General features: G+C 35.9%; 1 protein-coding gene across 9 annotated transcripts in view; it reads right to left on the bottom strand.

Annotated features, from left to right (window-relative positions):
- The window catches only part of UBE2W (ubiquitin conjugating enzyme E2 W), a 48,206-nt gene that overhangs the window by 2,345 nt on the left and 22,125 nt on the right, over positions 1–23,736 (bottom strand). For 4 of the 9 annotated variants that reach the window (XM_054814818.1, XM_054814824.1, XM_054814822.1 and 1 more), the window contains exons 3-5: positions 21,642–21,744; positions 18,926–19,081; positions 16,049–17,782 (exon numbers count right to left, since the gene is read on the bottom strand). In XM_054814818.1, the coding sequence (XP_054670793.1) occupies positions 17,678–17,782; positions 18,926–19,081; positions 21,642–21,744 (364 nt within the window). In that variant the 3' untranslated portion in view covers positions 16,049–17,677. Of the gene's footprint in view, positions 1–10,298; positions 13,218–16,048; positions 17,802–18,925; positions 19,082–21,641; positions 21,745–23,736 lie in introns of those variants that run through there. The other 5 variants (XR_008575674.1, XM_054814820.1, XR_008575675.1 and 2 more) reach the window with 5 other exon arrangements.

Below are 23,736 nucleotides of genomic sequence, written 5' to 3'. Positions count from 1 at the left end.
CAGTACGAGCAGCTTAGTAGAAACTAAAAACTACTCGATTTTGGAAAATGAGATGCATAGTTTGTATGTACTCATCTGCTCGACTCCATTAGCACACAGTGGGAGTGTCATGACTTGCCCAATACAATCTAGTTTCAGTAAGTTGTTAATTCAGTACGCGGTTTGAAAACAAAGAGGAAGAAAAAAAAAAACCCCACACTCATGCCTAAGCGCCTGCACAAATGCCTAACTGGGGGAAAGGAAACAGAGTAATTCCATTTGGTCTGTATACACAAGTGCAGGACGCTTGAAGACACTTGGCCTTGTCATTTTTAACCTCAGATTCAGAAAAAATAAATTGGCACTTTCAAGCTGACTTGCAAAAAAATCAAAATATTTTAAATTTTATTGATAAATTTTACTATTAGAATTGTAGGGTTTTTTAAAAAAAGTCATCAATAAATTAATTTCCACCTCTCATTACACATTGGTGCAACAAAAAAAAAATCAAAAACTCCCCAAACAAAATGCACAGTGATGTATTTAACAAGGAGGAGACTGACAGAACCACAGAAGCAGGAGCCTGCTTGTAAATCAATATATTAGAAACAGAAAAGTTGGTTGGAAAGGGCCTCTGAAGGTCATCTGCTCCACCACCCTCCCCACCTCCTCAAAGAAGGTCCAACTTTAAAGCTAGATCTGACTCTGGAGTTAGCAGGTTGCTCAGTTTACTTCTGAAAATCTCCACGGATGGAGATTTCACCACCTCTTCCAGCAATCTGTTTGTTCCAGGGTTTGATAAAGTTTCCTTTTAGCTGTACTTTTAAAATGTATATTAAAGAACTTTGATAATATTTTGATACTGAAGTTGAAAGAGTAATTAAGCTGATACAGAGCGCTCATAATATACCAATAGGAAGGTGGATAATGCATTATTTATATTATAGTCATTCAACTGAACGAAAGCCTCTAATAGCTTAATACCAGTAGAATGGGTCACTTAATTTTTTAAATAATATTTTTCCAATAACTAAAAGCTATTAGAAAAGCAAAAGCCAGGAGTTTGGGACTATATTTTATTAAACTCTAGTATTATTAATAAATCTAAGTCTAATCACACCACTCTCTCCCCAGTCTCACCGGTGCAGAACTGTGACTATGAAAGTAGATTTGTGACTACAATGCATGTCATACAAGTGACTAAACCAATTTATCACCTTATGCAGTACACAGAATGAGACACACGAACAAACCAAGATACAACAAACTTACCAGTAAATACTATACAGAGTTTTCTCAGGTAATGGAAACAATTTATTCCCTATGCTCCAGTGAAGACTCACGAGCACCGAACAACTCATGTTAACACATTATCTTTCATGATTCATGTCCAAAATGCGTCCCTAAATCAGATGAATCACACAGCCACTTCAAGAATCTAAATGAAGTGAACTAGAACTTGCTCTTGTCAGCATATATTCCACCTTTCCCATCCCTTCAAATTACTGTTGGTATAAGGACATTGTGCAACCTCTAGGTCCTCATCTCCTTTACAAGTACCATTTTTTCAGAACACACCAAAGTGAATCCAACGATGTGCTGATTTTGCAACTACCGGCTTAAATCTAGGTCTGTTATCATCAAGGTATCAAAACCATTTCTTTATTTGTTGGCCCACTGACCCAAATTCAGATTGCTTTGCAGGTAGAATTGTATTCCCCTGAAATTATTTGCTCTCATTGCTCTCGCACATCAGCGCTGGCAATGGTAAAAGCCTTGACTAAGTAAAAGCTTTACCCTTTTAATAATGCTAGCAAAATTTAAAAGTTATACTGGTAAATTATTTTATAGTAAATATTGGGAATTTTATTACACATTCAGAAAAATTCACATTATTCATTATCCTAGTTCATGTATCCAAAACTGCAGAAAAGCTAGCCCTAAGTCTCTAGTTTTAATCTGCACATTTGTTTTGTGTTATAATGGCATGACTGATTTTGTGTCAGCTATTTCCATCATTTTCCATTTATTTTCAACACAAGGAACTGTAAGAACTTTCTGTACTGTCATCTCTCCTTCTTACAACTACAGAAAATGTGATTATGCATATTTATGCCTATCTAGTTAGTATGCATAGTAACTGTATAAACTTCTCTGTGTGTGTATGCACAGTTATTCAATACACACAAGTCCATCATCTATGTTGAACGCAGGAAACTTCTCATTTCCTATGTGTTTTTCACATTTAGAAAAATCTAGGTTTGGATTACTCCTGTAAAACACAGACCACGGAATTTTAGAAGAAAACTCAGATAATTCAGGTCAATCATGGGCTTCAAATTGCACAACTACAGGCAATGAAGACAAACGTAACTACAGTTTGATGAATTAGCAAGAATAATAGCAGAGGTACCAACCTGGAGAACACGGCATATCAGTTTTCCATTACAAAGCGCACAGTCAGACATTTAGGAATGGCCCACTTTTGCATTACTGGGCTTTGCTACTTCATGAGAATACACTGGCTTTACTCAGGAGAGAAGTATGGGAAAGCCAAAGTGTAATTACAGGCCAAAGCAGCAATAGATTCTATAAGATTAAATTCCTGTTTACAAGCCTAGGTTGGTTTTTTTTTTTGTTTGGGTTTTGTTTTACTGATAGCATTCTGACTACATAAAAAGGCCTTCAAACAAGTCCAGACACGATGCTATTTTCATTAACAGTGTTGTATGAGAGCATCACACCCATCTTGAAGTGCTTTGGACTCACATTTAGTGCCTCTCACTGCAGGCACACATTACAGCAGCACACTTCAAACACAACACTACATTAGGAACAGCACTGGTCTGGCTGTACATCAGTGTCAATACTAGGTACATTTATTGGCACAGTTGTGCTGGTGAGAGACTGTACCTAATCGTACCTGTTGACAACTTTACATGTAGCAGACTGTAACTGACTGGGTCGCAGAGAAAGCAGGGATCAGGCCTTTTAAATATGGAAAAAGATTTTTTTCTTGTAAAAGGACACAACTAGTCTGGAGAGAACTGAATCAGTAGAAAGGTGCTTTCCATTTTGCATGGTTCATTTGCTTTTCCACCCAGCTCTGTAAGTTACACTGCTACAACACGTGTTGTGTACTTCACTAACAATCTTATATTCCATACCACACCAGGGCAGCTAAGGCAAACAAAGTCTAACCCTCTTAAAATACTCCTTTTATTGCAGGGCAATGGAAAAACTCTGCAACAAGTTGAAAAGGACTTGAAGTTTTACCATTTTGCAGAAGTAAAAAAAATCAGGCAAGATTATAAAATTATACAGAAAGTTAAACTTATATTAAATTACTAAGTTTTAAATGATTCTTCTCTTGGAACAAGGACTATCTTAGACATACATGGAGTCAAACAGCAAGCAGAAGACAGAAATTCGCTGTACACAGCATTATGCAAGCTGTCCATACAGAAAAAGGCTTCCTCCCTGAAAAAAAAAAAGCTTCAGAACTTACTAGTAAACATGAATCAGTAAATGACATAAAGGCTTATCATAGTCAATAGGAACAACACTAAAGCATTGCCTACACGTGCTCCTAAGTATAGAATCTCATGAACGGAAACAATAAAAGCAAGGACAGCCAGCAGCACTGTCACTCAAATGATGTTCGTTTTTAGAGGAGTACTGATGCCTCCAATTTGCCGTTTGTACTATCTCCTGCCAGCACACTAGCTCCAGTCTCAGTTTGCCCAATTTTTTAAGTGACAGCTCTTAGAGTAACTAGACACGTGCTACTTCTAGGGACAGCAGCAACACACAGCTTCAAAACACATGAACTGTTCCTGAGTAAACAGTAGGTATTACATGGGTTGAAAATACAGAATCTATGCGTCTCCACCTACCTCACAATCCTGTCAAAATTAAGTCCCCAACCCTTAGTCAGGTTTTTTTGGGGACTGCTAAAAAAAATTTAAAGTTCCTAGCAGTAATGAAGCACAAATATTGTCATGCATGTAATCTGACAAAAATAGCTGAACTAAATTCTACTGCTATGTGAAGGCGTAATACAATTGTAATTATAATTGTAAAACAATTTTGCAGTTCAAACATTGTAATTTACTTTTTTTAAATAAACAATCAGCACAACATTCTCCTATTAATAAAAAAAAAAAAACAAAAAACAAACCTTGTCCTGCATCATCACCAAATCATCTTTTGCAATTATGTGCTAGCTATGCCAGGGCAATGGGAGCTTGGGGTTTATAGGAGTTCTAGGATATTTTGAGAATTGACACAAATGCACTAACTGGATATTTCTACTAAAATGTTGCTGTAAAGCACTTAATTAGGTCAGACCTTTCCTACCCATCCAATAATTTACCATAAGCATTAGGGTTTTTATGATTGAGCACTGCTGAATTTGACAATTTAAGCAAGAGCAAATCCCCACACAATTTGAGGAGTTCAGTGATCATTTAACAAGATAATAATACTAATCTACTACATGAACAGCAATTAAAAGTGCTTAAAAAGGGAATGTCTGACAGATATCAACATTTTGCAATTTCTCAGAAAATTTAAACAAGTGCAGTGCTCACATGCCTTCACAGAAGTTAGCGAAACTGAAAGTGTTTTGATCCTTCAAAGCCATATTAAGATAAAACATAAGCAATCCACAAGGCACTGTCAGACAAAAGCCATCCCAAGATTTTTAAATTAGTTTCCTCACTACACCTACAGCTCACTATGGAACTCAGTATATTATTGTTTTATATATACATTTGATAAAAGAAAAAATATTAAACAGAAAAAAACACCTTAGATAACAAAATCCAAATTTGGAGGGAAGCAGCCTGTAAGTTTCTACTTCAAGACACGAGTGATCACATTCTCACTTCCTTTTCTCCAGATTATTTTTAATGCATTATCTTTACTTTTTAGAAAAAAAGAATGAAAATGTAGAAGTTGATAGAAACCTGCACTTTTAAAATGAAAAGCTATAATAAGGGACTTGATACTTTATCAAGGAAGGTAAAATATTACATATCAAGATAGATATATACTAAAATCAACCCTGATTAATGCCCAGCCAAAGCAAGATTTATTAACCACCCTTAGAATGTACCTACACATAAAACTACTGTGGAGACCAAAACCAAGAAATAAAGCTCCATGACAGAAAGCAGCAGCGTTCTGGTGCAGACCATGAAGTAGGACTCCTTTCCAGAGGCCAAATCCTGCAATACTACTCTGTAAATATAAGAAAGAATTAAGTAAATGCTTTACCTTGTGACAAACTCTAACAGCGACAGGGCCCTTTACTCAAAATCAAGCAAAGTGCATTAACAGCTGCCTTGAAATGTATAGAAAAACATCTCGCCACAAAACAGTATGGAATTGGCTTATGCAGAGATCACCACAAATTTTCCAATTAGATCTTTGGTTTACTCCAAAGAGAACCCCAATACATTAAACATGAGGTGCAGGGAGGGATGCTCCAGACTGGGCTGGCTGGCACAAGACAACTCTTTGTCATATTTATGCAGACACGTCCAATACTGGATAAAAAGTTCAGATGGACTTACATTTCAGAAGTCATTCAGGAAAACCTAAGCCCTACTATATTGCATGCTACAGTCACTAGCATAAAGAAACTTGCCTTCTGGATAAAATGACAATTCATATCAACATCCAAATGGTAAACCTTTATAACGTTCACTTTCAAAAACTGTTGCATAGAAATTAGTTTAAAACCCCCAACATTATGAAGTAGCTGATGAGAAAAGTAGAGAAGTAGATGACATATTTAGATGAGCCTAAGAACTATTCAGAGAAGTTTTTATGGAAAAGAATCACAAACTTTTCTATATAGCATTCCCTAGTAGTACCTGAGATACCAGAAAGACATGAGTAATGTCCAGATATGATTCAGGTCTATTCCTACACACTAAAAGAAGGATGGAAGCTAACAGAAGGAACACTCAGAATTACAAAAAACACACAGCAAAGCATCATACCAGGTCTATTTTTCACCCGCAAGACTTCAGAATCTCTGATCAGGCACAGTATGAAGTCTACTTGGCTCCCAGTTTACTAGGATTTCTGGAAAAATTATTGCAAAGGCAAAATGAAACCTATTATTACCTCGGTTCATGGAGAGGGCTATCCATCCTCTGAGTTGTAAAGTCTGATTGGACCAGTAGTTTTTTCTTAGCATAGCACATCCCAGCAAACTCTGATACTGGTTTTCATACAGGACCTTGACCCTTCAGTTGCATCATGGCCGTAGTTACATTGCATTTGCCCTCTTCCACTTTTGAAGAACTTCACAAAATAAGAATTACAGCTTGGTGCAATTACTGATGTCCTCTTTAAAAAAAATAAAGCCAAAACATCATGCCACCAGCCACTGATTCTCGGAGAATCTTCAGAAATCTCCCAAACTTAATCTTCAAGAACTGGTTGTTCGCCCTCTCGTTTCTCTCTCCCACTCCACTTTATGAGCATAGCTTATCTCCACATGGCATCCTCAATCTGTTAGTCAACACAATTTGCAGGAGCGTTTAGAAGATCATTCCCAACACAGGATTGTCTGGACTATTACTTGTGTAAGCTGAAGTCACCTGTTACTCCAGCATGATGCTTAAGACAGAAGTTACTGCTTGGGGCATACGATAATGCAGAGATATATAAGAGATTAAAAAAGATTTATAGTCCAAAACTCAGTGTGATACAAAACACATCAGTGCAAAGTCATGCCTCCAATTTCTCTTCTCCCCTGTAAACTCAAACCCTTATGTAAATCAGGACTTCAGACTTGATATACTCTAAATCATCTGGAGACTGGGAGCTTTATCAGTCTTTGTGACCTGTTCACTTAGTGATGTATACTTCCTACACTGCTACTTTCAGAGTACTAATCTTTAATATATCATCTATACTCAATAAAGGTGTACTTTATTTTGTGCATATGAAATATAGCTACTGATGTTTTCTGTAGACATATGGACAGTTTAAAGAATAAGATAGTGAAGAGCTATTCACTCTTCATCACTGGTCAGAATGACAGCTGTCACACAGTCTTTACTGACCTAGTACAAATAAATAGAAATCAAAATCAGATTTCATCTGTCTTTTGAACAAGACCTTCAGAGGAACAGGTGAGATGAGGAACAGTGTGGGTCTGTCTTGAAAAATCTCCTACACCACAGTGCACGAGTCCTGTTCTTTAAGTATAGAACAGACAAGTGAGATCTGTATCCGAGGCTTCTGTCTCAAGTGTTTTCTGTATTAGAAGATGCCTGTACAACATTTCGCTTTCTATCGAATCTCCAGAACACTTGATTTGTAACATGATTGCCTTCCTTTTGGAAAATAACTGGGCATTTTCTGAGCAGCTTCACTGAATCTGTAACTCTATATCTGACTAAGGTTTAACAACGTTGGTCTGATAAAAACTTAATGAAAAATATCTACATAGAGCAATGCTAGCAGCCTTGCTGTTTTAAAAAAACCAAAATCTCAAAAGCCAACCAAAAAAATCCTGGGCACAGAAACTCAAGGCATCTAAATGAGGAGATAACAAATCACTCGAAGGCTTTGGAACACCTTCAGAATTTTCCCAAAAAAGAGTTACAACAGACAGGAGAATCCCCTGCCATAGACTGTCATAAGCGGTCCAGACCTCCAGCTCTCAAACCTCTCATAGCACATAACCCAGCTTCTGCATAAAAAAAGGTTTCTAGTCCTTTACATTATGCAGAAAAGTCTAAGGTATGAATCAGGTTTCAGCCATCACCTCCCAAACCCAAGCTGCACAATCCCTGCCATTTCTTGCACTAGCTCTGAAACTCTTCATTATGCAGCAAGCTGATTCTATTTGCTAACTGAGAAGAAAAATTTCCACCTTCTTCTCAAGTCAGTTTCCTACTGGTTTAACAAGCAAAATCATCTCAGTACAGCCTCGGACAATAAAGCTAGATGCAAGGTAGGAATGTGAATCCTGAGGCTGAAAAGGAAGGAGGAGTAGTAGAAATTCCTTCTTTTCAGCAGCAGTAAACTAAGAGAAGACACTGAATAGCAGGAACCCTGCTTGATTTTATCTCTAAGGATAAAACGCCCTGGAGAACTGAATTGACACCATCCAGATAATATATTGTAGTCCTGGAAGAGAAGGGCCCAGAATGTTCATCTGAACAGATTTAACACTGACCTACTTGGCAGAAAGCGCTCAAGACAATAGGATCCCACCTGCTGAAGACAAGACAGAAGTTTTAAAGTCTTATCGCGGAGATTTTAAATACCAAAAGACAGATCAGCATGAGGAAAGCAACTGTGGTCAGTTACAGGATTTTAGATTGTAACATCTTTCTCTGAGGCTATCATTGTGGTTTTCAGTCTTTCACTGAATTCCTATTCCAGAAAAGCAGAGTCTCTTGTAAGCAGCTCTTTCACCAGCAGAACTCAAGAGGAAAATGACACCTCAAAAGACAAAGTTACACTTGCAGATAGCAGGTATGTAAACCGAAGGGCGTTAAACACAATCTAACCTACTGTCACTGACACACACCTTAAGAGCTCCTATGGAGTATTACTCTAAAGAAACTGTGGACAGAGGCTCATAAATCTGATCTCTACACTGGTATCACACACTGCCTGATCAATTGGTTCTGCATTTAGTTTTTGCTTTTTAAAATACAAAACAATTATCTGAATGAAACCCATACAGGTTTCTAAGAAAGCTACTTCATGACAGCAATTACTTTGGAACTACAGGAACAGAAAACGTTCTTGCTTTGTAATTTAAAAACCACTCACTTTAAGTAGCTCTAGAGATAATTTCTTCAATTGAATCAACTGGACAAAACCCTTCAAATGCTACTTTAATAAGTACTTAAAATCTGGAGAAGGGGGGGAAAATATGTCAAGTGAACAGAATATCTTGCATTGCTATTATCAGCAAAATGAAATAAGGACAGTGGCTAAGTATTTTCAAATTTGTATTTCTGAATATAATAAAAGAAGGCTCATGATGTTTCTACTTTTCAATTTTTATTAAGGTATTTTGAAGCCTGATGGTTTGGAAAGTTCGTAGAAGTCCTGGAAACAACAGGCCAACAAGCACCTGGCACACAAACCAAATCCCGAGTCTCTCTTCCCGCCCTGCTGCATAGCTACAGCTGGAATATCACTTAATTCCCCTTATCCACTTCAACACTCAACTGTTCAGGTATCACTCATCATGAGAGCAAATCCAAACTGGATTGACTGATTTGGACTAAAAGTAACTGGTTTTAAAAGAAAGTTTGTTCAAACCTAATTTTTTAGAATGATCAGGATCTGTGAGTGTGCCAGCACAACATAATGCTGAATTGGTTTACCAAAGGAGATAAAAAGCTATACTGGCTACCCCCCCCAACAAAGCTAGAAATTATATACCTGCACTACTGCAAAGCTTTTAATATCAACAGGACATGTTCTAAGAAACATGAGTGCCACAGGCTGTTTCCTCCCCTGTTTTTAAAACATCATTCATTTTAATAAATATTTACATATACAAAAAAAGAAATCACCATGAACAGGACTGGAAAGTCTTATTATCAATTCTGTTTAAACCCTCTCTGACACATTTGTTTAATCTGTTCTTTAAAATTTAATTATTGACATAGCAAATTTTATGGTGTCCTTAAACCATACCTTTAAAACCCGAGATGTGAACTCTATTTTTCAGACTTTCAAATACAGTAATAACTAAAAATCAAAGATCCAGAACAGCATTCATAACATATCATATATGAATTTAAAAACTTACTTTTTCACAAAAATAGGGGGTTTTTAGGTATAAAGTGCCTTACTTTTTTCCGAAACAGAAGCCATCACCTCTTGAATGAAAAATCATTAAAAAATGAAAGCAATTATTGATATGAAGCAGCAGAAGTTTTAACAGTCCTGACATATGCTAACAAAGCAACAGAAACTCACTTCCCACCACTGCAAGCAAACAAGAATCCTGCATTTGAAACTCCTCATTCAATATTTGAAGTGTTTGTCAAACAGCAAAGAACCATGATAAGGAACTATATGATGATCTATGCGAAATGAAAGCACATCTTAGTGATTTTTTTTTTTAATAAAGAAACTATTTCCTTCAGCTGTCATAACAGATACACTCTGTAGAAGAGAGGAAACATCTCACTAGTATCCAAATTCCTCCCTTGATATCCCTCATAGCATTTTGGAATTACTGACAGCTTTGTCTCAAGAGAGCTGAATGTAAGGAACAGTGCTTCTGCACTCCACCATGAAAAGGTCCACACGTATTTCCATTCAAGGGTAGTAATCTATTTTAAAACAAGAATTTATTGTGTTATAGTATAAAGACACTAAACACAAAACAAAAGTGTTTAACAACATGAACATTGACACAAAATAAAAGCAGGATCGTTTCAAGCCAATTCTGTAACCATTTCATGTGAGGAATTCCAAATGAAAGAAAGTTACATACACAGGGTCACCCTACGGAAAGGATGGCACCACCTTCATCTAATTCAAGCCCTATTTCAGGACATCGTAGCATTGTCAGAATAGTTGCATTATTTTGAGGGCTTGAGTGGTACATAGGCTTTGTCTTGGCCCTCTGTATACAGGTGAACTTACCCACAGATCTACAAGAGAACCAATGGAGACACTTCTACTGTAAACTAAAAGACCTGAGGTACATTCTCTCCTAATCTACCTTGCATTTTTTTTATCTATTATAGGAGGGGTTATTAAAGAGCAGCATAAATTTGGTTAACTTCATTGTAGTCCATGTGATAGCACAGGTCAATAAAATGTATAATGCTTTGCACTACCAACACCCATCTTCAACAAAATACATACAGTATGTCATAAAGCTTCTCTGAAATCATGTATTGTAGTAGAACAAGCCACCATATGAAAAGATACATGAATCTGAGAAGATGAACTTGAATCATTTCTTCAGAGACATTACCTTGTGTCACAATAAGATCTCTTTCCTGCGGACTATTTGATAGGATCCGTTATGTGAACCATTCATACATGAATTTCTCAAAGATGTGGCAATCGTTTCAATCAATACAGAGCAGTTAACACGAATATACAGATTGAGTATCAGATTACTGCTCTTTCATATGGACCATTTCAAAAAACAACCAGTTTAACTCACAACAACAAAATTTTGCTAAACAAAGTTAGGAGCAGAACTATTTCATTTGCTTAAAATTATTATTTTTGGCTCTTAAAGAAACTGAATTCTATGTTTTAAAGGCTCATTGTGAAAATATACACACACACATCAAATTTATATCCAAAGCTAGATTTTACCATTGAGTTTTAAAGGCCAAGAGATATTTTCAATACAGTAGAAAAAATAGCAGTTCCTGAAGTATATTGTAGCCTCACTTCACTGGCAATATCCATAACTCAGTTGCTGTACAAAATACTTCTCTGAAGCAAATCCATCTGAACTCTATCCACCCTGAGTAAAGCATCTATACTTTTTTTTAAAATGTTTTAAACATTAGGTAACAGAGAAGTATGTACAAGGCTATAAAACTTGTCAGTTATCATACAGCAGTAAAAAAAAAAAAAATCACTATTTTCAGCCAATTTTCTGTTTGTTATTGTAGTTATTTATTCTGGGTTGGGTTTGGGTCTTGGGGGGTGTTTTTTGGCTTTTGTTTGTTTTTAAATCAAGTAGTTACTTGATTTAGACATTCATGCATTAATCGCTTGGATTTTTTTTTTTTTTGAGTGCAACAATAAGGCAACAGTAAAAAAAAGTTATAGAAATTTTGCATATGTGTAAAGGTATTAAGTTTATAAAAGTGCTTCCTAAAAAGACAACCTAATTGCAGTATCAAAATATTACAGAGTGGTGAGAACAACTATCATTTCAATAAATGTTGCTCCATAGAAAAATGTCAATCTGATTTTAGGCTTTTTCCCCTTTTTTGGTGAAGTAAAAGCCTGGAAAAAAAATTGGTATGGCTGCGTGGGACAAGCAAGTTAAGAAAATATACTTTAGTCTAAACTTAAATAAGAAGGTCCACACTTTTTTGTCAAAACATTAAGCCTCTCTCAAAAATGTATTTTTTTTTTTCTTTTTATAGTACAGGATTAAAAGACAAGATGATGCTTACAAGATAAAGAAATAATTTACATGAAAATATCTTCTGACAAAGCTTTTCAATCAAAATAGTTTTGTAACATTCAAACATGACATACAACAACAAAAGAAACAGTGAATGCAAACAAAAAATGTTATATGGATTGCTTTCAAACACATAAATAAATGAAATATTGGTGTAGGCAGTAGGGCTCATGCTGATGGCTAGCAGGAAATAACTGTGCAATCTATTTGGAAAAAGCTCGAAAGTACAAATTACAAGCCCAATTACGGACTGCAGCAAGTTCAGTTATATCACTGCCATCCTCTCCTATCTCCAAAATAAATTCTTGATTAAATCACTCATACCCTAAATTACTCATACCTTTGCTTCAGAGATATGAATAACTATATACAAAAAGTAGTTTTATTTCACCATAGGGATAACATTGTACCTCTCTGCCAATGTCACTTGAAAAACCTTCCATGTCAAAACAATTTGACAGCAGATAAACAATTTAATAAATATGCAATGATCTTATTACAGTCCTTCAGCTAAGCATGTTAACTCATGCTGCTAGTTTTGTGATCACAGTGCATAGAATCCAAATATAAAAGAATGGGGTGGCTTTTAAGGTAATGGTAGATCCCTTGCTTCTAATCCAAATATATCCGAAACTTTCATAAGGTCTGTCATGCATCAATCTTTTTTGTGGCAGGAGCAAAACCTTTCCCTGGTACAATGTCCATTGCCGGCAATGGATGCACCAAAACCGCCAAGGAGCTCAGTGTTATTGCACAATATATGAAGACCTGGAATTCTTCCAAAAGCTTAAAATAAAAATAATGGAATTATTCTGACATTTCTGGACACCTGCATTAATACTGTATGACTAATAAAAGCATGTCAGTTGCATGGACTGAACCAGCGATCAACATGCGCCCAGAATGCACACTAGTAAAAATGCAGTCAAAGGAAGTAGTCTTCATTGCCTATAGGTCACTTCCAGTCAAAGGTTAAAGTTCAAAGACTGAATGATCAAAGTGCTCATTTTCTCAGTAGGACTATCTTCTGCTACGAGGATCACAAAATGGTGGCATCAACATGTGTCATCTTTAAAATAAAAGAAGAGCATTTATGGAAAACATATAAACATTCTATGTCCAAATTAGCAAGGTGCTGTATGCAGAAACAACTCCCAGCATAGACAGTAACATGCAGCGGAAATACGGCGATTGAATAATTCTGTGGTTTTGTTCAATAATGACTCAAGAAAAAAAGAAGATAATATCACACGTAAAACTTCTGAAATACACATACACCCCCAAGCATTAGTATTAGCAAAGATTCCATTAAAAGGACAGTAATGTCCACACTCGATATTTAGAAAGCCACTCATCTGGAAAATGAAAGACCAAATATGCTTAACATTTTGCCCCACTGAAGTACAGCAGGTCCACACCAGTCACCGAATAGAGAAATCCTTTTATAAGAAATATATAGTGATGAGAGCTGGCAGAGTGGGCTTCTCCTGATGCATTCTCAACCCTTTATACATACATATATATTTATTTATTTCTCAAGGATCAACACGAACTATAGCTGACAATTATGCAAAAATAAGAGGTTAATTCTATAATCCCAAAAACTTAAACCTAGAAATAACTTACATTCACCAAATTTTACATACTGTGACTAGTCAGAACATGTAACAAAAAAACATATTCTATGCCAATCTCTTCTGCATTATGATCAATATGAAAGTAAATATTTGTCTGTGAAAGCTCTTCCTTTTAAATTGTCTCTTCCACACATCAACCTGTAGTATATTTGCATCTGGTAACAGTGAATATTAAGCTTGTTAAGAGAAAGCAAACTTACTGTCTGGTTATTTTTAATGCGCTTACTTGTAACTTCGCACACCTAGAAAATGTAGCCTCAGAAACAGTATTTTTACTGTTTACAGATTTAGGATGTATAAAGTAGCAGTGAACAATTCTACATTCTCACTGGAAAACATTATGTCATCCATACTATTACATGTAAAACAGCTCTTAATTTTGATAGTAGGGTACTGTACATGTAAAAAAGATTGGACAAGGATGCAAGAAAGATGGAAGGGGTATTTAAACTCTGTACTAAAAGTTTAGGCCAAATACCAAAGAAAACACTTCCTACTTAAAAAAAACAAACCTCAAAAACAAACAAACAAAAAACCCTCCCCAAACCCAAAAGCAATAAGGAGTTGCTGGTTGAAAACAAACACCATCGCCCTCTTTTTTTTTTTTTTTTTTTTTTTTTTTTTTTTTCACAAAAATCTACCTCCTGACAACACCAAAGCCAGGCAACAGCTTTATGAAACCAATTTCAGCCTGGATACCCAAGAAAACTGTATCTGAAGATCCTCCTCTGTCTTTAACACAACATGATCAACTCTCAGATTGAAATTCAACATGAAATTCAATGTAAAGTTGAAGCAGACACTGGGTAGGGCAGACAGTCTAAATATTTTTAGTTATCAAAGATCAGAAGTTTTGAAACAGGGCTTGTGAAGACATCTGTTTGTTTGTAGCAAACAAGGCTCCATAACTCTGCTTATGGAATATGTTGCTTTGTTGGGGCAGGGATGAAATAAGAGATTAAATGCACAGAGACACATGTTTACATAGATCTCAAAGTGCACTTTATCCCTGTGTTCATATTGGTTTGCTTTACATCAGCTCCCAACCATGCACTATTTGCTCCCAGCCAAATATATTGCAGGCACTCAGTAGAAAAAAAAAAAGGTTCCTTCGAATGCATATATTAAGAGTGGTGACAGTCTTCCTCCTTTCTCTTCAAAACACAGGGATTAAATTTCACATTAAAGCTAAACCAGTCCAATGGCTAGCTGACAACAGAAGGGGCAGCGGGGTTGTAACAAGATGATCTTTGAGGTCCCTTCCAACCCAAATCATTCTATGATTCTGTGAACCACTCTGCCTCTCCCTCCACATGTTCTTGTATTAGGACTGGCATTTATTTCACCCAACAGTTATCCTTGAACACCTAGTTTTCTTTCTTGGTTGGGATTGTTTTTTCTCCCCTAATTTACCCAGCCCTAAGTGGTTCAACTACAAGATTAGCTATGTGATACTTTAGTTGAAGCAGGAGCAGAAAATGAAGATGACAGAACCACCTTTTCTAAGGGCTTGTAAATCTTTTCAGGTGTATATAACATTGAAGACAGTTCCTTTCCAGAGAGACGTAGTTAAAATTAGCAGGCAAGCTACACTTCTCATTCTAGTATAAGCCACCATTTCTTCAATCCCATTAAGAAAACACTGAAAATTTAAAGACCATGCCTTGGCAGTCATGTTTTATGTCCAAAGAAGAGAAACAAAATTACTTGTAACTGAGAGAAGGAGCAAGTGACACACAAAACTTGAAGGAAAAACCCTCTAGCATTTAAGAGAATTTTTGTTCAACGGACATCAGGCATGTTTTATTTTTAATGTAAGAATTTAATGGTGGAGGGAAAAGTCCAATGAACTTCTCATAATTAGTACTTAAAAAAGAAGTTAAAAAAAGAAAATATTACAAAGTAAAACAGTATGAGTTATTTAAGTGAACTGACTTGCTTTGTCTTGCCTCAGGTTGGTTTTTAGGTTCCTCTGAATTTGGGGAGGTGTAGGGTTTTCTGACTTTCAGAAAACAGCCATTGCTTAGTTACTTGAAAGTAATTAAATGACTTGTTCAGTGGACTGTAAGCAGCTTGATAGTTTTGAGTCACAATTATATAGCAACTTGCAGAGTCAGATAACCCACATTTCTTTTCATGCTTATTTGGTGTTTCACTAGTTTAACTCAAACTGAATTTCATGAATAAGAAATCAAAGTAGTATCAGCAGACTGTTCTCCTTGATAGACAATCCTGAATCAAAATGAGACTAGTACAAAGTCGATGTAGGCAGAACATATTTTAATCACAAGATAAATCAAATAAATGAAACTTTACTTGTTTCTCTTCAAAAATAACTAACAAGTGATAATAAAAATAGTTAATAAAAAGTCTCCCAAAATTGCTAATAAAGAGAAAGCAAAACTAGAAATGGAGAAGCACCAAACACATTACAAGAGTGCAAAAACAGAAAGAGAAGAGAAAGCAACTACTGAATAATCTGGTGAAGATAAAAAATCCAGTCTTGCAGGCAATAGGATTATTATTCTTGGAGTAAATTTTAAAAACAACATAATGTAAAACCACACGATAAACAGTCCTGAATTTCTTAAATACCTCTTAATCCCATGACATACAGCACTCCTCTTACTGTAATTGAAGTCACCTTGTTTTAGAGATACTATTAGAGTATTATGAGAAACAGAGTTTCATTCTGTTCCATTACCATATGGAACAGAGACCATGGGTCTCAGTAAGTATTATGAAACTTAAGTTTTTCTTGTTAAGGCATCCACAGGCTTTTAAGAATCTAAGGATGAAGGCTTCGGCATTTGCCTCTCCAGTCATTAACTCCCACTGTCTCAAAATACCTGGTCTTATTTCACATAGGGGACAGAGCATGTTCTGAGGTGGGGAGGCAGTGAAAAACAGAGGATGTCTTATGATAGAGCCTTCAGTGAAAGGTAGTGATGGGATCAACTCCTCCTGTACCATCCTAGCACACAGTATTACCTGCTCTAACACATCCCTTCCCAAAATGCACAGGCTTCCAATAACTACCATTTGTACAGTATTTTCCTAGGGAAAGCAAAGAAAGTATTGCCCAACAAGAAAGGAGAGAAAAGCATAGCCTGTTTCTACCCTCTCCATTCTTTCCTCACCAATGGAGCAGATAAGACAAGCACACACAGCCAACCCCAGCTCTGGGAAAAGGATGACAAATGTTAAGGCAGAAGAAAGAAACCACACAGCATAAATCCAGACAGAGAGCACATGGAAAGAACAAACACACACAAAAACCCCAAAAATCAAACCAACACAACACTAGCACTGCAGACACTATAGTACTATATGTAGCAATTTTAGGGTGGGTTTTGTTTTGTTTGTTTGTTTGGGGGTTTATCATGTACATGTAGAATCTTATTACTGTATTATTGACTACTAGTTCTTAAGAACCTTTAAGTCAGCCAACTATCCCACATTAGAAATTCTGATTAACAGTGGAAGTCTATTAAAACACATAGCTGTTTACAAAGATATAGGCATCTTTTAATCATCATAAAAGCTCTTAAAGCGTTACCAACAACAACAAAACCCCTGGGTTTAGGGTTAAACCTAGTTTCATTATGGACGTTCCCTAACCCCAAACTTAAGACTTGTCATGGACTAATACAGTTTACAAGAACTTTTGTTCAAATTCAATCCTACAATTTAAAACATATAAATCTGTGCTGTTTAAATTTCCATAAGGAATTATTAAAATGTGATATATATATATAAAAAAAATCACAGTAGAGTATCTCACAAACAAGATTTTAATAACTTTTTGAAATTAAAAAAAAAAGTTTAAGACTTTAAATGCATGTATCCTACTTTCCTACATTTTAATTGCCATCAGCCTGAAAAAAACCTTCTAATTCCTGGTCCTAGTTAAATACTTACCATGATACCACCATTTTGTTTTCTTTGGATTCTTGTTACACGTTCTTACATAAAATGAGTTATCTGGAGGTCGCCTCTGCAACAGAAGAAAAGACCTACAAATAATCAAACAATCCTCATATTGTAATACATGAGCTATTTAATAAGCTTATGAAAGGCTACCACATGAATGCAGTGAAAATGAGGCAACAGGCAGCACTAGACTTTTGTCAAGAAAAATCTCTTAAGGATCCAGGACACAATTCTTACTGGAGATACTCCCAAACAAAAAATTAATGAAAAATACCAGTTTTGGAGACAGATAGGGAGAGAAATAAATAAAAGAAAACAACCCACAAGAAAGGAACAGCTGTTGTTCAAAAAAACCAAATGAAATTCCTTTGCAGTTTGGACTCTAATTCTGATATATTAGATCCAATTCACATCCATAAGTCTCAGCTTGGAGTAATTGGAAAAAATGAACTTCAACAAACATCTATATACGATCAATACTTCATATTCTTCAGGTTTCTTCATAAGTGTTAGCATTATGCAAAATCAAAGTCATAGGATACAACACAAAGCCATTTTGGAGGTGTTTTTCTACTGCATACACATGACTACGACTGATTAGGATGTGACAAATAGGCACGTTTGGATAGCACGTGTGTTTGGATGTACAAGCTCTGACCACATCTAACTTCCACAGATATTCCACTGCAAAAGAAATGGTGCAGAGTAAAAAGGTAGTCTCTTCACAAAAAAAAAAGGTCTGATGTATCAGTGCCACTCATCTGCAACCACAAAAGCAGCTTAACGCCATTTAATTTCCCAAAATGAGAATTATCAAGATCACTGAAATAGTAGAGCTTCAAAGCCTTACAAGCATCTGCATTAAAGACACTTCAACAGTCATTTTGCACTGCCTTTAGAGACAGATTCAATTTACAAAGAATTGTACTAAAACATGACTGAACTTCACAATTAGTACAACCAGAAGTGTTCCATTCACTCCTCTTTTCCAATAATGATATATGAGCAGGTTACCATGAAAACAGTGACAAAGTACTTACTGCACTGTTTATTTTGCAGTTCTAGCTTAGTATTTTTTCAGTGGTAGAAACATAGATATAGTAGTTCTGCCTATTTAACAATTTGAGAAATGAAAATCTCACTTTGCAAAGTAGAAAACTATTAACTTTTACTTATTCTACTCCAACAATGCTAAAAAAGCCCATACCTTTTCTTTGCAGCTGGAAAGCATGCTAATAATGCTAAGACAAACAGATTGCACTGAGAGAGCTGGAGACCAATCTTCTGTTAGAATGGATAAACAGATATGACCATTGCTATAAACATGAGGATGAACAGGAATATTGTCTCCAGTAAACATGACCTAAAAAAAAAAAAAAAAGAACAAACATAATTGTAATTTATTTTCCACATTTTAAATAAGACTGTATTGCTTTTGGGAAAACAATAACATCTTATTTAAGAAGTGGATCTGCCATTTTCACTTAGCCTAAATAATACACTTCAGTGTGTCAGGTTCATTCATTTTTGGAAGCTAATAACCAAAATGTAAAATAAAACAATGGAAGCCTAAATGGCTAGTGAAGATAGTTAAATAAATAGTTAAATGTAGGGAGTTTTTTCTATGAATATTTATGCAGCATAGAAAAACACAAAGGTAACAGTGCAAAGACATCAAACTAAACTTTTTATATCTTGCAGCCTCAGTCTTTCATGTACTAAGTAATACAGTTGCCTAGCCAAAATACTGGATTTTAATGATTTCATAAGCCACAATGTTATGTACACCAGGAAACACAATGAGATTCACAAATGAGTATTTCTATAACCTTGGACACAACAGAAATTAAGTTTTGGACAACTCATCCAAGTTCCAGCATAAAGAGTAAAACGCATCAATCCTATTAACTATAAAAGAAAGGACTTGTACAACTGACATATGTTACCATATAGGAAATATTTTAGATCATTATTTCAAATGGAATATGTTTTTGACATGGACAAATATGGAAAAACAGCATTTAGAACCTTAACTCCTCTCTATTAAAATATAACATCACAGTCAAGAAAAGGTTAGAAAAGCAATTTTGACAACTAATGCTCTTACATCAAGCTTTTGTCAAACACATAGTTGGCTCAGGACCAATGGAAATGGAGTAAAAGTGAAACCTTCATAGCAGCATTAATCTCCTGAGCTCCTTATCCAACATAACCACTGTCATCTTTTATGCAATGACATAATAAACCTCTACCACTCATAACCATAATACCTAGAAGCCTCTTAAGTGTTTTGTAAGTTATCTAGTTATATGTATGTGTACAAATATGTATATAGGTACACAGCATGCCCACCTCATCACTGACTACAAGAAAGAAGCAACAGCTTCATCATACAGGGAACTAAAATTAGAGAGCTTAATCTATTTTCCAAATGGCAGATACATTTGTAAGGCAGCAGAAAAACTGGATGCAGAATCATCTTTCATATGTCTTAAACCTGATATTTCTTAAGCATTGAAGAGCTTACCTTTCTAATGCAGTAATGTATTTCACTTCTAACTGTCTCCCTTTTATAGGAAAACCAGAACTAGGCATACTAGGTAAGTAAAAGCATGCACACTATGATAGACAACATACATTTAAAGACAGAAAACAACCAAGTCATTCAGTAGCAGAAGTATAAATTGTCAATTCACAGTAAGTAGATTTGTAGGAGAAAACTATGACCCAGAGGTTTGTAATATAGAATGAACTTACTGCACAGCAGCATTTTTAAAACAGACATTCTAGCCATCTACAACAATCAAGTATCCAGTACTTAAATTCTTAATTGTTTTCTGCGCTAAAAATCAATGCACAGGCAGCTATCTAATTTGCTGGTATACAATAAACTGCACAGAGCCATATACACAGGTTGGGCGGTGAGTACAAACAGTACCTACTTGGAACCAAATGAAAGTGGCTATTGTCCTGTGGGTCACCTATGAGTAATTTACTGCAAACCTGATGGGGTGCAGAAGTACAGGTGGCCAGTTTGTTCCTTAAAACCTAAGACTGAAAAGTCAGCATTCTAGTTTTTATCATGGTATCTAAAAATACGTGATGATAATGGTTTAAGTGTCTCTCAGCTCTGTGTTTCAGTTTCAACACCAATGAGAAAAGTGTCAGAGATCACTCTTGGAACTTTGAGCTGAAACAGACGGGACAAGAACTAAGGCACTTTTGCTTTTCTTCTTCCTTTTTCAGATGAGTGGGCGTGATAGCTGAACACTACTCTTACCAGCCATGTTTTGTTAACATTCCCCTCAGGTAATGGAGAGATGGATGTACAGAGCTCATTCTGCAGCCTAGTAGTATTGCAGACCCTTCAGTTCTTTATGTTGCCACGAAAGCAACACAGTATCTCACACCTCAATTATAACCACTGGATTTGCAGGCCTCTCGTAAAGATGTCATATATCTATGAGATTCCCTACCACAAGCACCGTATTTCTCCAGCTGTATTAACAATGGCACCAGAGAAGATGCAAGAGGCTTAAAAACAAACTACAAAAAAAAAAAAAAGCTGGAAGCAGAAAGAGAGAGGACAAAGAAGCTACGTTTACTCCTACACTGCAGTGAAGGGGACCTTCCTACTCTACTCTGTGCTGCTCTTTCATATGATACGAATATCAACCACAAAGAAGTCTCCAATTTACACTGCTCTCATCTCCTATGAAACCAAAGTAGACTGTCACAGCACTACATCTCACTGCAGAGTCCTTTTTAAAAGCAAAGGCATCTGCACATCTGCACAATGTGTTTAACACAAATTAAAGTAACTAAACCTCATATTAGGATATGTGGATGATACTAATATTGAGCATGTGTCATGTAGCTATAACCTAAAGGTAGCATTAAGCACGAAGTAAGAAAGCGGTTACCTGAGGCGAATCAAAAGGATACCGACTACTGAACTTAAATAGAAGCTGAAATTTCTCCCCTTCATATAGTGTTCCTGGAGCACCTTCCATGTCTACAATCCATCTAAGGAATGGGGAAAAAACTGTTAGTATTGTGTACTGACAAATTATAATTTTACTCCTGGAGCACAGGACTAATTAAATCAATTACCAATCACAGCCAAATCTTCTAAACTCTCCATAAGTATCATAACTATCACAAAAGTGAGTAACACATCAAGCCTACATTGAAAAGAAACAAGCTTGGTATTTTACACACAGGCATTGTTAGAGTGCTGCAAATTATACCAGTAATTCTGACTTGAACTCAACACAGACCCATCAGTTCCCAATAAAATGACTGTTAATGTGAGACAACAGAGGTGAAACAAAAAACCTGTTCCAAAGTTCATTCCTACACAAAAACAGGCTTGGAAGGAAACAAACTAGTACCAATTCTCTTTCATGTTGGTTTACTTTTCTGTCAAGGAAATCATCAATACAGTTTATTAAAATAAAATCTGTATCCAAGGGGGAAGGGCAACACTCCTCTTGCACTTAGGCCTGAGTGAAAAACTCAGGAATTAAATGGTATACTGACAGGTAATGGAACCAAAACTGGAAAAATTAATAGTAAAAAAAGGAAAATGTCACAGAAAATTAAAAGCAAAACAAAAACAAACAAACAAAAAGATGCTTTGCAACTGTAATAAAGATAACACCTCAACATACCACAGTATTCTTTTTCCTCTGCATCTGCTCCTTTCACCATACTAACACAGAAGTAACTGACAGGTGGAGTTGAGGGGTGGGGTGTTGGGTGTAGGTTTTTTGCTGCTCTTGGTTTTGGGTTGGGGTTTTTTTAATCCAGTCAAAAATAGATGCTTTGCATATTGTTCAACACATACAGCAACACTCTGCTATCTAACTTCTGTCACTCTGCAGTTCTGTTGTTGATCTCTTAATACCATTCTTTGCAGCATCACTTCCCCATTTTTGTCTTTCACCTTTGATTGAGTTTTACACATTTGAGCAATACGATAAGGTAAAGAATCAGCAAGAGACTATAAAAAATGATCAGATAAGATTTATATTCGACTCAAGTGAGGCATCTGAGATTTTTCAGAACAGCAATGTGTACAGAAAAGTCAACATCTCCTCCAGCTGGCAGTCTGATGATCCTGTTCCCAACCTCTCCATCCTCCTGTCTTTTTCACTCTCCCCATGTATTTAAGCCATGCACATTTTTTATCTTCCCCTCTTCTCTTCTTTTTGAGAAAATTGCTTCTCTACTGAACTGTTATATGTCATACTCTTCAGGAGGAATGCATCTTCAACAGTAGCGTGATGATGGCTGTATTAATGTTCCACATTTTAATTTTGTGAAGACTCCTTCAATTTAATCTACCTGTGCTCCGGACCACATATCTCTTCTTATGCCTTCTGCTTTTACATTTATACACATGCTGCAGCAATACCCTGCAGCTTTATTGGTCCTTGTGATTCAGAACCTTCATCTTCACTTTCAAGTTTTTAAAAGTTTAATTTACTAAGTAGAAGATAACTCTGCCTGGACATTGCTCCTTTTATGGTCAAGGAATCACTAGAACCCATCTTTCCTGTGTGCTTTATGGTTTAGCCATCTCAAATTTCTAATCCTTGTGTATTTAAAATAGATGATTGCTTAACATTTCAAATGACCCAGTTACATCATGGGATCCAATTATTTTATTCAACATGTTTCAAAACCAAGCTAGTATTGCTACACAAACCTCTACTGCACCAGTCCAAACTGCAACTTGATTAATGAACTCAGAACACGCTACCTCACATCAAAAACCCTCAAAGAGAGAAAATACAATGTTATTTGCCACAGAAAGCTTCTTAAACAGTGACAATTCCAAAATCTAGCATGATAGTAAACAAGAAGTTTTTATTTGTAAGGTATTGAAAAGTATAAAAATTGTACAAAGCAGAAAGAGACATCGTAAGGAAAATGGAAATCCCTAATCAGGGAAAAAAAATGATCTGTGGGTCTTTTTCCATCTCATCTGCTGTGAATTTTCACTTGATAGCT

Source organism: Grus americana, chromosome 2 (assembly GCF_028858705.1).
Source record: "Grus americana isolate bGruAme1 chromosome 2, bGruAme1.mat, whole genome shotgun sequence".
Classification (NCBI taxonomy): domain Eukaryota; kingdom Metazoa; phylum Chordata; class Aves; order Gruiformes; family Gruidae; genus Grus; species Grus americana.
The sequence above is the reverse complement of the archived record's forward strand: the minus strand, read 5'-3'. Positions and strand labels throughout refer to the sequence as shown.